Below are 13,944 nucleotides of genomic sequence, written 5' to 3' on the forward strand. Positions count from 1 at the left end.
GCAGGCTTGCAGGCATGTGAAGCACATTCCCCCATATGCAACCCTCCCAATCTAGGTTTTCCAGCGCTAGCAATGCTCTCTGGTTCAGAGCTAGAACTGTAGCCCTGCCACACAGAAAATGAGTGTGGTCATGGCAGTCGGGTGGATGGCTGGGAGTAGGTTAAGTGGAACCAGGCTCTAATTTGGACACTCTGCCTTTCTAGACAATGCATTGCCACATTTCCAGGCTCCATCAGATGACGTTCTGTCACCTTCTCTAAACACTAATTTGAAACGTTTACAAGAGGTACCCCCAAGACTGGGTGTTTGCCCCTAACTTGCAAGCCAGTATCACCCAGTATTTGTGAACGTGCTGACTCTCTCCGCTTATAAGCAATCCTTGATAAGTAATGAGGCAAATTGCGGCTTGGATTCCATTACACCTCTTCCACCAGAAGAGGATGTATAATTTTGCAAGTGTCATTCATATACAGAACGTTGCTCTGAGGCTGGGTTCCACAAAGAGCTCCTGCTTTCGGGGGGACAGAATGAGAGCAGGGTCTTTACCCAGTAAGATGAGGACAATGAGTCCAATAGTCTGTCAGCTGCTTCATGCAGAAGCGATCCCTTCATGGAGGGCACAGCTCACCCACCAATTCCAAGAAGTGAATTAAGCAACCACATATAACAAAACCCTGCACTCACAGGTAGATATTAGTGTTATACTACAAATATATGTTAGCATATGCCTGTAATTAAGGAAATCTCATCCTGTTTTTAACTCCCCATGCTGTCTTTCTGCTCAGCATTTGCCTGGAATTCGTGAAAGACAGCATGGGGAGCCTCTCACAAGAAGCACCATTTTCAGTATTTTCTGCATTTAACCCCTTCCCTGCTCATGACGGAACCACTCCGTCATGAGCCACGGTCGCGCTGTGCTCATGACGGAGTGGTTCCGTCATGCCACGGGCGTTGGCTGCCGCTCCGCCCACGCGGGGCGTTTTCCCCGCCTGTGCGGGCGTCCAACGTAAGTGGGCGGCGCCGTGACGGAACCACTCCGTCATGAGCACAGCTCGCCCGTGACTCATGACGGCGTGGTTCCGTCATGAGCATGGCGGCGCCGCGCTCACCCCAAAACCCCCCAGCGCCGCGGTGGAATTCGCGCCGCGGCGAAGGGGTTAAAAATAAATACAGACAGGAAACACATTGTTTTCTGTTTGTATTTATCTGTAAAAATCAGTAAGCACTGAAAACTGGGAGCCTCAGTCATGACTAATTTCTATTAATTTACAACAACTTTTGTGTATGCACTCTCGTTCATTTCGTACCAACTAACTTATCTACCTAGAAGCAACAGTCAACCTATGCTCTCAGAACCCAGCTTCCCTTCTAATCACCCACCGTCTGACGGTATCCTTGCCTTTAAACGTCTACAGTGCTCCATAGCCTTTTGGCTAGGTTTATGCAAACAACTAAAGCCTGGCTGAAGGACAATGCATGGATTGCGTATCAGCCATTTTGGCGTTTAAACAGAGCGGAAATCCGGGTTGTTCGTACTTGACTGGAAAAGCTTTAATTGGATCAGGACCGAACCATTTTGGTTGCAGCTCTGGAAAATGGACTGGGTTTGCCTCATGACCTACATTAGGCATTTCCACTTTAAACTAGTGAATATTTGATTAGCATCCCTTAACTTTTATCAATTCTAATTTTAAATATTTATCCAGGAATTACAAATGTCCAAATGTTTCCAGCTTTAAAACATGTTGCTTTACTTCTGGTACAGGAATATTAAATTGAGGACACCATTTTATGTAGACCCGTCTGTTTGCAATAACATTTCGGAATTTGTTTTTATATCCATTGAAATCACTACTAGAGCCATACGATTAGTGCACATTTACATGCATCTTAAAAGAACAGCCATCTTGTTATTTTGTGTTGCATATTGCACATTTAGCCTGGCTCTCCAAGGAAGCATAGCCTCAGTCTGAAGTTGGCACAACGAAGCGAGAACTTCAGATTTTGTGCAGTCAGCCTTTTACCATAGCTTGTTGTAACTTTATTTCAAGGTCTTCTCACATTCCTCCCAAAAGAAGAGCAGGACACCTGCTCATTAGTGTCTGTCTGGCGTTTCTGTTTTATCACATGTCCCGTCCTCCATTTATTGCATTGGGACACATTTTACAAAGTGTGAAAATGTATGGAATTTAGCATTACATGCTCCAACAGGTCAGATGGCTGAGCGCCGATCCGCTGAAATAGCGAATTACACGTAGAATATTTTTATGCTTGCCAGCTATTTTTGCATTACCCATTTGTTAAGGTTTCCACAGGTTTTTCAGAGTATCCGTTTTCTTTTACAAAAACAACTGACCAGCTCGTCTATTTTCTGCTCTGAAAAGCTAGGCTGTTGCTCAGATGCACCCCTCAGCATGAAGCCCAATCTACCGAAATTGTACATTATCTATTATAACCTATGGGTACAGAGGGTGTGAGCCTTGAAAGCATCAACGTTACTATAATCACTGGTGACTGGTCGTTTGAGAGACAACTGGACATAGGGCAGGGGTTTTCTATGTAGTTGGTGCCCAGGAAGTAGTCAAAATAGGAAAAATTCAATGTAACAGTAGATTAGTATGAATAGTGAGAACCCCATCATGTTTGTTGAAAGGTTATGATAGGCCAGAAGTGCTGTTGGTGGCACAGTGTGTTGGAAGATACTATAGTTACACTACGCAGACAAAACCCCAAAAAATATTCTATAGCTAGCGTACTGCCTTTGTCGTATTGATTTGCTAGAGAAGAAAACTGAACAAATGGGTGGGGTTGTGGTGCTAAACTTCTTATACAGTGTCTAATTTTTCATCATATTGTTTCTATTTTATGAGTGAGTACATTGGCCAGTGCAGATGTCTGGGAATTGCCTGAAAGGTGCCCAGGCCTTGATGAAGTACAGCATGTTAGTTTGGGTCATATCATTAACAATCCCCTGGGTCTGAACAGTGCTAGTGATGCACTCTACCTGCAGAAGCCAAAGATGTACCAGTAGGTGAAGCACTCCCACTTCTCGAAGACGAAGAATGATAGACAGACTGAGGCACTGGAGTGAGCCACCAGAGCTGGTCAGTACAATTAGGGAAAAACAGCAAATAATGCATGAAGTCGCAAAGACCGCACAACAGTCATCAATAGGCTTCAAAAGTATTTAAATAAAAATAATAAAAAAGGCATCTGATGCTGTAAATACACCAATAGGTGTCATACAGCCACTCACATTCACAACAATACGGAATCACAGAAAAAGTTCTAGCCAAAATCCTCAGTACTCTGCTACAAGCTGGGCTATGTCTTGCTGCAACTGCTGTTTGCTAAAACGTCGGCTGGCTGTCTGCGGCTGCGCTGCCATTGCCTGCATGCTGCCATTGCCTGCACACTGCCACTGCACGCGTGTCACTGCATTGACTGACTGCTGCAGCTGACCAGGAGTAGCTGCAACGTGACTACCTGGTGGATACTCTGTGACCCCCGTGTTTGTTCCTTACTGGACAGCTTGCATAGACTCCTCAGGGACCTATTCCCACTCTCTTCATGAATCCGGAGCACTGCAACATAGATATGCTGTTCATATATTATAAACAAGCAGTTGCAATGTAATAGGGCTCACATTTGCGAGAGTTTAAGCTATTGTATTGTAAATGACAGTGCCTTTTATTTATCTGTTTTGATAATTAACACAAAAATAAAAGCCATTGTCATTTAACCCCTTCAGTGCCCCGCCCTTTCCCCGCCCTGTGCCGGGCGTTACATTAGCGGGCGGGGTTCATGACGAGATAGTCTCGTCATGGGCACAGCGCAACCGTGCTCCATGACGAGACTATCTCGTCATGGGCACTGAAGAGGTTAAATGCCAATAGCTCTAACTCTTATACATGCAAAACCTATTGCATTTCAAAGAAGTGGCAGCCATTGTACCGGGCTGCTTGGAATGTGGGAGTGCACATGGCGTGCTGAGTGTTGCAGGAAAGCATGTCGTAGTAGGTGAAACTCATTAAAGAACTAAATGACAGACTAAATAAGACGTACCGTGTAACAAACAAAGTAAAAGGGCTAGTCCTCATGGGAGATTACAAATGAAGACAAGGCGGTAGAAAATAGGGACTAACAAGCCTATTAACAAATCAGAAGCCAGCATTTAGTAAGGACAATGACACAAGCCAATGACAAATATGGGCGGAGAGTGGGCGGGGCTTCAAGGATTTTCTCGAATACAGCATGCCTCGCAACGCAGCGCATGAGCTGCCCATGCTCAACCTAAAAAGCATTTGAGGAATATTTGTTCATAGGAGGAAAACAGCACCCTGAATTAGTCAATCAAAAATTGATTATTTTCTGAAAAACAAACAGGTTTATCAAGAATACATTTTAAACTACATTTCATTATTTTAGGTACAAAGGCAGGTTGAAATGTGCAAGGTCTTAGAAAGAAAATGTAACTTGATAGACTTCCAATGTAAGACAGTCCAGTACCTCCAGAAGCGTACTCTACCCATAATGCCTTGTGCTGGCACTTTGCCTCACTCATTAAGTTCTGTTTGAAAAGTCAAGAATATCTATCTTTTCATTGTCCAGTGCTAAAGAGCTGGGGAAGTGGGTGGACTGTTTATGACTTCAATGAAGATTCCTATGATGCAGAACTAGTACAACAAGTAAGTAATCATTTTTTCTGCATTGTGGGATTTGAATAGAGTAGCAATCTTTAATGATCCACCAGCTGCTGTTGAGCAAAAGGAAAGAACAACATTTTGTAATAAATAATCCTTAGGATTGCTTTTCCATAGACAAGGTGTTTTTTTGGTTTACTATTACCTTTGATGCCGTTTGACAAAATAAAGATTTTAAGAAATCAACTTCACCTCAGCTCCTTCCTGGAAAGTTTCAGGGTGATCCGTCAAACGGGGGATGAGAGAAAAACAAAAAAAGATGAGGAGTGCCAAAAGCAAAATTCCCCATGAAATTTCCATAGAATTTTTGTCAGGTGAGCTTTAACAAAACCTGTTCAACTCGTTCCGTGCTCATGACGGAACCACGCCGTCATGAGCCACGGTTGCCGTGTGCTCATGACGGAGTGGTTCAGTCACGCTGCGGCCGTTGGCGGCCGTGCCGCCCACGCGGCGCTAATTCCCCGCCTGTGCGGGCGATTAGCGCCATGGGCGGAGTCATGACGGAACCACTCCGTCATGAGCACAGCCCAACCGTGGCTCATGACGGAGTGGCTCCGTCATGAGCACCGCGCCACCGCGCTGCCCCCCCGCACCCTCCAGCGCTGTGGCGGAATTTCCGCCGCAGCGAAGGGGTTAACAGAACTTCACCACATTTGGCAGGAAGTAAGTTCTTGGTCCATATTGCTTTTTGTGATTTGGTGTAAATTTGCGCTTTTGAGAAATTAAGGCAGAATTTTTTTTCTATTTATATATTTTTTAATATTTATATATGTGGACCACTCGCAAGAGTCCTTCAAACACAATTTTAAAAAACAGAGCATTCGGATTGGCCCAGGGAGATTTTTTCCCACTTGGGGCAGTTCACTCCTGTGGGTGTCAGACTCCAGCGGGCGAGGGAAAAAGAAAAATGAGAAAAATGTTGCTAGCAGCCATTACAGGACTTGGGGGAACTAGTACCCTGTCCTGAAGTTTGAAAATAAAAATAATATAAGGGGTCAAGCTAGGGATACCCTGCCACACTAGGCCCTGCTGCGGGGGGGAGGAGGGAAGGGGGCGAGGTAAAGGGAGGTCCAGAGGAACACCCACCGAGGCCAAAATAATGATAATAAAAATAAATAGCAAAAGACACAGGTGATGGACGGAATGCAGAGCAAATCAAACATTCTCCTCCAATCAAGAGATCTGGGTTAAATCCATTGTTCTTTTACTCACCATGCCACCCCAATTTAGACCCAGCCATATGCAAATCAGTCTTGACCCTGTGCCTCATGGGAACAGTGCAGCCTGAACTGCCAAGCCAGGTCTTCCCTGGACTGGAAACAAGCTGGGTCCAAACTGGGGTGGCATGGTGAGCAAAAAAACTATGGATGTAACCCAGATCTATTGACTGGGGTTGAATGTTTGACTTGCTCTGTATTCCGTCCATGCCTGAAGATGCGTTGCCACTGGGTCAAAGACTCAGGTTGCTCCCGCTCTGAGATTTTCCAAAGCAGCAATTCCATTTCCGCAGGACGTCGCAGAGAAGGTGCCTGGCCTCGTGGAGCCAGATTTGGCTACAGCCGGTCACCTTACCCTGCTGGAGGAATTCGAGCTCTGAAAAAGTGACTAAGTAAGAACGTAGAGATCTTTACTGGGCAAAGGGGCAAAAAGTATCTGGGTGGCAAGAAACCTATGGGTGCAAATTTAGAATTTCTCGTGGTCGGAGCTTTTGCTACCAAAAGTCATCAGATTCACCGGGAACTCGTCTGATGGCTATTCAGACTCAGTCAGGAAGTAAAACATCTTACAGAGTTGAACCTGATTTCTGTATCAGACCTGCACTCCATCGTGGTCAGACTTAAATCGCCTCTAGGTCAAAGTCAAGTTCAACTAGATGGCTGCGGTTGGTGCTTAACGCTATTTTGCATTATTTTTACTAAAACGTAAAAAAATGATATGCCTGGTTCTCCTCATTTGATGTTTTGTTGTCATCTTATTAAATACATTATTCTCTATTTTTATAAACTGGAGTGGCATTTCTATTGTGTTGTGTTAGCAAACGTTTAACTGTTTTGGTACTCGAAATGCTTTACACATTTTCCCTAAGTTAAGCCTGCCTGCTCTGTGCCATTGCTACCTGGGAATAAGCTCAGGTTTAAACTAGTGAAACCTTTACTGGACCTAACCAGAAAGTGACATTATTACTTGTGGTGGGCTCCCATCCACCCCAACTAATAATCCACTTTCTCACTGTATGCATATAAGGTAAACAGTCTTTTACGCGATCTCCTTGCTACGTGAAGAGGTTTTTAGAGTTCCCTGACCTATACCAGATTCTGCTTGAGTATCAAGAGCAATGCAATAATGTTTAGTCAAGGTGTTAATCAATTTCCAAGCTGCTACTCTACAAATTTCTGCAAATGTTTTTGGATGGGATCTCAAATGTTTTTTTTCCATCCTATATAAAGTTGGCGATGGTGATCAGCTTACATTAGGAGTGCCTACACAGGAGGGAGTTGGTGAAAACAAAAACACACACCACTGATAGGGAGCATGATGGGGTGTGTGAAGCAGAGTAGTGGGAACCTACTGCAACTCACAGTGATTCCTCACAACATCGTTTCCTCAACATCAAAGTTGATTTCAAAGACCAAAGTAAATGTTTGAGGGTGTCGCTGGCACGGTCGACGTCAAGAGTTGATGGAACTGAGACAGGGATCAACAATGTTTAGAGGTAAACAAAAACAGCTTCACAGCAGTGGGATTCATAACCAAACCATTGAAGTGACAGGAGCCCAAGATCAGTGTATTTGATCTCAATGTTCTTAACAATAAAAAGACCTGTTTTGAAGCAAAAACATGAGGTATAAAACCTCACACGTGCTCTCAGTTACTTCTTATAGGAGCCAGAAAACCCAAAACCATAAAAACAAGGAGATAATTAAATCTAATCAGCTTTTCATTAACTATGATCATATTAGACAAGAATACCTCTAAAAAACCTGAAGCTAGGTGGTTAGTCTTACGTATCGCTATTTAAAAAGGTTTAAGATTAGGAAAATATAATTTATTATTTCTATACAGAACCAACTTAAACTACACAAACCATATACATTTAAAGGTTATACTTATAACTATATATATATATATATATATATATATATATATATCCACGAAGTTACTCCTTCTGAAGTTCGAGCCCCCGTTGGAGGGGTGGCGCGGACCGGCGGAGACAACCGGCATTACTATCGACAAGAATGGAGTCACATATAGGAGGGGCCGCACTTTTAAAGACTTGCTGATTCATAGTGACTTAACAACAGGTACAGTCCCGAGAGGCATTAACATTCAAGGCTTCTTCCCCTGCGGACACTGTAAGGCTTGTGCCAATAGTCGCATGGTGAAGGAATTCTGGAACACCAGTACCAGCACAATGATTAGCATTAACCAATTTTTAACATGCAACAGTACTTTTGTCATTTATGTTCTAGAATGCCCATGTAAGTTAAGGTACGTGGGAAGTACAACACATATGGTGAAAAAACGAATTCTGGAACATATGAGAGCGATCACTAACAAAGATAAACAATATCCTATCGCTCGACATTTTGAAAGTTTCCATTTCTCAGATTGCAAAAAACTATCCTATTATGGGATAGAACAAATCTTACCTAACAAACGAGGCGGGAATCGTACCCTACGTCTCAGGCAAAGGGAATCAAGACACATCATTGGGATGTGTACCAGATTTCCAAATGGACACAATATAGATGAAGAAATAGCGATCCATTTACAATCTGAATGAATGATGTGCCGAAAGTATCAAACTATGTACTATTCTTCTTTTTCTTTTTCCTTTAGAGCGCCCTACATGTTTAACTATGTGTTTTACTTGGCATATCTACATAACCGTACTTACGATGCATATACTATAATGATAACCTTTTTGGATATTACTACAGGTTATTCCAGAGAAATGCACTATGCAATATGTTGACATGTTTCTCGTTGCTGAACTTATGTGTACATAACCTTGTAATTTTAATGAAAAACGGAAGCTAAGTGTTAATATGTTACTCAGCTTTCCGTCTGCCTTCTCTCACTTCGCTTCTTTTCTCTTTTTTCTTGTTCTTCTCCCTGCAGGAGGAAAGGAAGGGACCATCATGCTTATGGGCCCAAGGGGGTCCCTACCCTTTTCTTCGTTTCTACTTCCAGGCACTGGGCCTTTGACAACTATCAAGTATTTTACTAGAAGTTGAGGTTCCGAGTACATAACAATGAACTTTTTGTATGAGGTACCAATTAGACATGATAGAGATTTAACCTCCAATATAACCTCTTGCCACTTAGAAAACCAAGATGCACTCTTTTCTCTCTCTCTGATATGATTCCGTTTTCCTATATTATTAAATTTTGGTTTACACGGATGGGTGTTTATAGGAAGATAGATTGAACAGGGGAACTCAACATGCCACTTACATACTCCTGACAACATGTGTTTGAGGTACCTTAGATAGGTGTCATGACCCCTGCCACCACAAGGCGATTCTTTTAGATGGACTAAACCGTACATTATACCAAGGAGCAACAGGTGCTGTCACATTTATGCCACTATAGGGCGAGTTTCTGTTTTTTACTGTCGGTATTATCTGACGAGGAAAACCCTAATTGCATGCACTAAGCCTTTTATATCTTTTTTAGTATACACATATACTTACGTTTATGACTAAGCGGGGTATAGTCTGTGGTATGCCACTATTAGGCGAACAAAGCATTTCTCAGTGTCTATAGGATATATTTGTATCGGTACAAATGTTTGTGATTGGACGGCTCCCCTATTTACTAGGGTTGTTTTTTTACTTTACACGTCCTAGGGAAATGCTTGCACAGGCTGTGATAACCAGGTTTAGTTGCAGGCAGTCTCTGGCCACTATTAGGCGAACATGACGTGGTGTAAATGTCCACGAGGCGGCATAAAGTTTTATTTTTACAAAACGAAAGAAACCATGTCAAAAAAACGGCTCCCTAGTACCGTAATGGATTTTACCCAGCACCTAGAAATCCCGCTATCAAGAAGACACATAGCGTAGAGAAAACTGACACACAGCTATATGAGGAATACGGTATATTCGACAACGAATTAAACAGGTTTTTGTTTTCGGATTCCAAAAAAAGATATATAAAGAATATAAATTTGAGGCGGATTAGAATTACCAAGTTACGTAATTTTATTACCATTAAGGATGACCGTTTCCACTGTGTAAGTCACGATATGTTAGTACTACAATGTATTCAATGTTTATTATCCATACTTACCAGCACTACAAACATAGTACAACATGGCGCTGTGTGTAACGTACTTTTGTTGATACTTGTGGTGATGAGTGAGGATTACGAAGTCCTCTTTCCATGACAACTGAATCTTTACGAAATATTATGTATTGTGGCATTTGTGTTGAGCACGCTGTGTGAACAAGCCCGTTCGCGGGTGAAACGCGTTGCAGCAGGTTTATGACGTGAATAAACCTACCTGTGTCCAAGTGACCGTCCGTTTCCCTGGTGATTATTTATTGACTCCGAGAGCGCGTTTGGGACTCCATTCTTGTCGATATATGAGTTTTAGTAAGTTTAGGGGGGCATAAAGAACAAGTTACTTACCTTCGGTAACGATGTATCTGTAAGAAACATTAGTTAGTTAGATTCCTCACCCTAGAATATCCCCAGGCGTCAGGCTGGATCCGGAAAGATTTTTGTAGCAATACCCCTTGTGCGTCGCTAGGCGTCATCTGCGGCACCGCGTCCGTCGTCAGCGCCGTGCGCCGGAATGACGTCGGAGTACTTAGACGCCGCCCTCGCGCGCTGACGTCAGTTCTTATACATAGCTTTCCACGCCAGGGACGCTGAGCCATGCAAGAGACCGACACTGGTGCCAAAAAATCTAGGGCCCTTAAAGGGAGAACCTTAACCCTAGATGTCGGTTCGCAGAACGGGGAGGCTGGGTGGGTCGGTGAGGAATCTAACTAACCAATGTTTCTTACAGATACATCGTTACCAAAGGTAAGTAACTTGTTCATCTGAAAGAAACACGTTAGTTAGATTCCTCACCTTAGAATAGATACCCCAGCAATACCAACCCCGGAGGTGGGCCTGCGAACCAAGATCACACCAGAAAGTCCTGGAGAACAGAACGGCCAAAGTGGCCATCTCTCCGGACTTGGCTGTTCAGGCAATAGTGCTTGGCGAACGTGTGCAGTGAAGCCCACGTCGCCGCCTGACAGATGTCCTGCAAGGGAACTCCTCGTCCCAGGGCAGTTGTCGCCGCTGTGGCCCGGGTGGAATGGGCTTGCAGCCCAAGAGGAGGGACCGTTTTCGCCAAAGAATAGCAGAGTTTAATACACAACACGACCCATCGCGAGATGGTCCGCTTGTGCACAGCTTTACCCTTCTTTGCACCTACATATCCAACAAAAAGTTGGTCGTCCACGCGGAACTGTTTTGTGCGGTCCAAATAAAATAACAGCGCACGTTTTCGGTCCAGATGGTGGAGCCTCTTCATCTTTGGAAGGATGCGGAGGCAGAAAGAAGGTGGGCAGCGTGACAGATTGCCCGATGTGAAAGGGAGTCACGACTTTAGGAAGGAAAGAAGGACGGGTCCGAAGGACAACCTTATCCGGATGAACCGAAAGGAAGGGAGGCTTAGCTGACAGAGCCTGGAGCTCACTCACCCGCCTAGCGGAGGTGATAGCCACCAGGAAGGCAGTTTTCAGAGTCAGTAGACGAAGTGGACAGTTGTGAAGGGGCTCAAAGGGAGCGCACATCAGAAAAGTAAGAGCAAGGTTCAAGTCCCACTGAGGCATTACGAATGGAACAGGAGGGAACATATGAGTAATGCCCTTGAGAAAACGGGAGACAACAGGGGACTTGAAAAGAGAAGGCTGATCAGGAAGCCTTAAGAAAGCAGAGATTGCAGCAAGATAACCTTTCAAGGTGCCCAGAGCAGAGCCCTGCTGGGCCAGAGAAAGAAGAAAGAGGAGAACCTCAGAAAGAGGGGTAGAAAGGGGATCCACAGCCTTTGCTGTGCACCATACCACAAATTTGTTCCACCGGCAGGCATATACCGTCTTTGTGGAGGGACGCCTGGCTGCCAGAATGACATCACAGACTTCAGGAGGCAAGTCAAATGGCATCAACTGCCGCCGCTCAATCTCCACGCATGGAGGTGGAGGCTGGACAGGTTCGGGTGGAGGACCGTCCCCTGCTGCTGCGACAGAAGGTCCTCCTGAAGAGGCAGTCGTATCGGGGGAATCGATGGACATACTGAGTAGCTCGGGATACCAGTACCTTCGTGCCCAATCCGGAGCCACCAAGATGACTTGGGCCCGGTCGCGCCTGATCTTCTTCAGCACTCTGGGCAGAAGTGGTATAGGCGGAAAGGCATACAACAGACCGCAACTCCACTCGCGACGAAAAGCGTCTCCGAACGAGTGCCGCCTTGGAAATTCCAACGCGCAGAACTGCTGACATTGCGCGTTCTCTTCTGTGGAGAATAGATCTAACCAAGGCTCTCCCCACTGCAGAAAGAGACCTTGCGCCACGTCCGAGTTCAGACGCCATTCGTGATCCATCATGCACCGGCGGCTGAGTTCGTCTGCTCTGGCGTTCAGAGAGCCCGCCAGATGTTGAACCACCAGGGTGATGCCCTGATGTTCCAGCCATGTCCAGAGACGCAGAGCCCTGACAAAGGGTCAACGACCCCACCCCGCCCTGTTTGTTGCAATACCACATGGCGGTGGTGTTGTCCGTGAACACCTGCACGACACTTCCCCGGACAGAGGGAAGGAAGGCTTTCAGTGCAAGGCGGATCGCCCTCAGCTCCAATAGGTTGATATGGAGCCGAGTCTCCGCCGGAGACCAGAGTCCTCTGATCTCCACCTCTCCCATTATGGCCCCCCCCCATCCCAGGAGGGACGCATCCGTCACTACGACATGCTCCGGTTGGGGTAGGGAGAGGGATCTGCCGCTGACCCAATCGAGATTCGTGAGCCACCACTGCTGGTTCGCAGTGCCCTCCGAGATCATAACATGGTCGGACAGGTTGCCTCGATGCTGGGCCCACAAACTTCAGGTCCCACTGCAGAGCCCGCATCCGCCACCTGGCGTGAGGTACCAACAGGATGCAGGAGGCCATCAGCCCCAGAACCAACCTGACCGAAACCCAGGACAGAGGCCGGAAGATGGAAATCAGGGCCTGAATGTCCCGGACCCGCTGTTCCGGCGGATAAACCCGGACCTGCGCCGAATCGAGAACCGCTCCAATGAAAAGGAGCTTCTGGGAGGGACTCAGGTGCAACTTCGACACATTGATGGAGAACCCCAGCGAGTGCAGGAGGTCGGCCGTAGTCTGGAGGTGGGAGACGACTTGCTGGGGCGAGCCCGCCTTCAACAGCCAGTCGTCGAGATAGAGGAACACTGGAACCCCTGATCTGCGCAGATGAGCTGCGACCACCGGCATCACTTTCGTGAACACCCGAGAGGCACTGGTGAGGCCGAAGGAGAGCGCGGTGAACTGAAAGTGCTCCTGACCCACCGTGAACCGCAGGTAACGCCGGTGGGCCGGCAGGACGGGGATATGGAAATAAGCGTCCTGCAAGTCCAACGCTACCATCCAGTCTCCAGGGTCTGGGGCAGCCAGAACCTGAGCTAAAGTGAGCATCTTGAAACGGTCCTTCCGGAGGAAGGCGTTGACGCTCCTGAGGTCCAAGATCGGGCGTAGGCCCCCTTTGCCCTTCTTGGGAACCAGAAAGTAGTGGGAATAACAACCACGACCTACTTCTGGACCAGGAACGCGCTCGACGGCCTCTTGGGCCAAGAGGGCCGAAACTTCCTCTCGTAGAAGATGCAAATGATCCCCCGACATACAGTGGTTCAGCGGTGGCATGGCTGGAGGGGTTGTCTCGAAGGGGAGGGAGTAGCCCCTTCGGACGATTTGCAGCACCCACCTGTCCGACGTGATGGAACGCCAGTGGAGCAGGTGATGGTGAACTCTGCCGCCCACTGGCGTTGAATGGGCCTGAAATCTTGGACTAGGAGGGCTTTGAGGCGGATGCTGCCGGGGTAGATGTGGACTGACCGGCACGTTGACCTCCAGTACCGCCTCGGTGGAATCCACGTCCGCGAGTCGAGTCGATAGACCAAAAAGAGTCAAAAAAGTTAGTCAAAAAATTACTAGGGGTAAGCTCTTCCCGGATCGGCGCTTACTGGC

At 46.2% G+C, this 13,944-nt stretch overlaps 1 protein-coding gene across 2 annotated transcripts in view; it reads right to left on the reverse strand.

Moving 5' to 3' along the window:
- TMEM107 (transmembrane protein 107) overlaps positions 1 to 13,944 on the reverse strand; it is a 71,932-nt gene that overhangs the window by 8,858 nt on the left and 49,130 nt on the right. The window contains exon 5 of one of the 2 annotated variants that reach the window (XM_085638042.1): positions 3,005 to 3,101. The exons of the other annotated variant lie outside the window; for it this stretch is intronic. Within the exon in view, the coding sequence (XP_085494168.1) occupies positions 3,005 to 3,101 (97 nt within the window). The remainder of the gene's footprint in view (positions 1 to 3,004; positions 3,102 to 13,944) is intronic. 2 annotated transcript variants of the gene reach the window in all.

This window comes from Triturus cristatus, chromosome 12, assembly GCF_964204655.1.
Source record: "Triturus cristatus chromosome 12, aTriCri1.1, whole genome shotgun sequence".
NCBI lineage: Eukaryota > Metazoa > Chordata > Amphibia > Caudata > Salamandridae > Triturus > Triturus cristatus.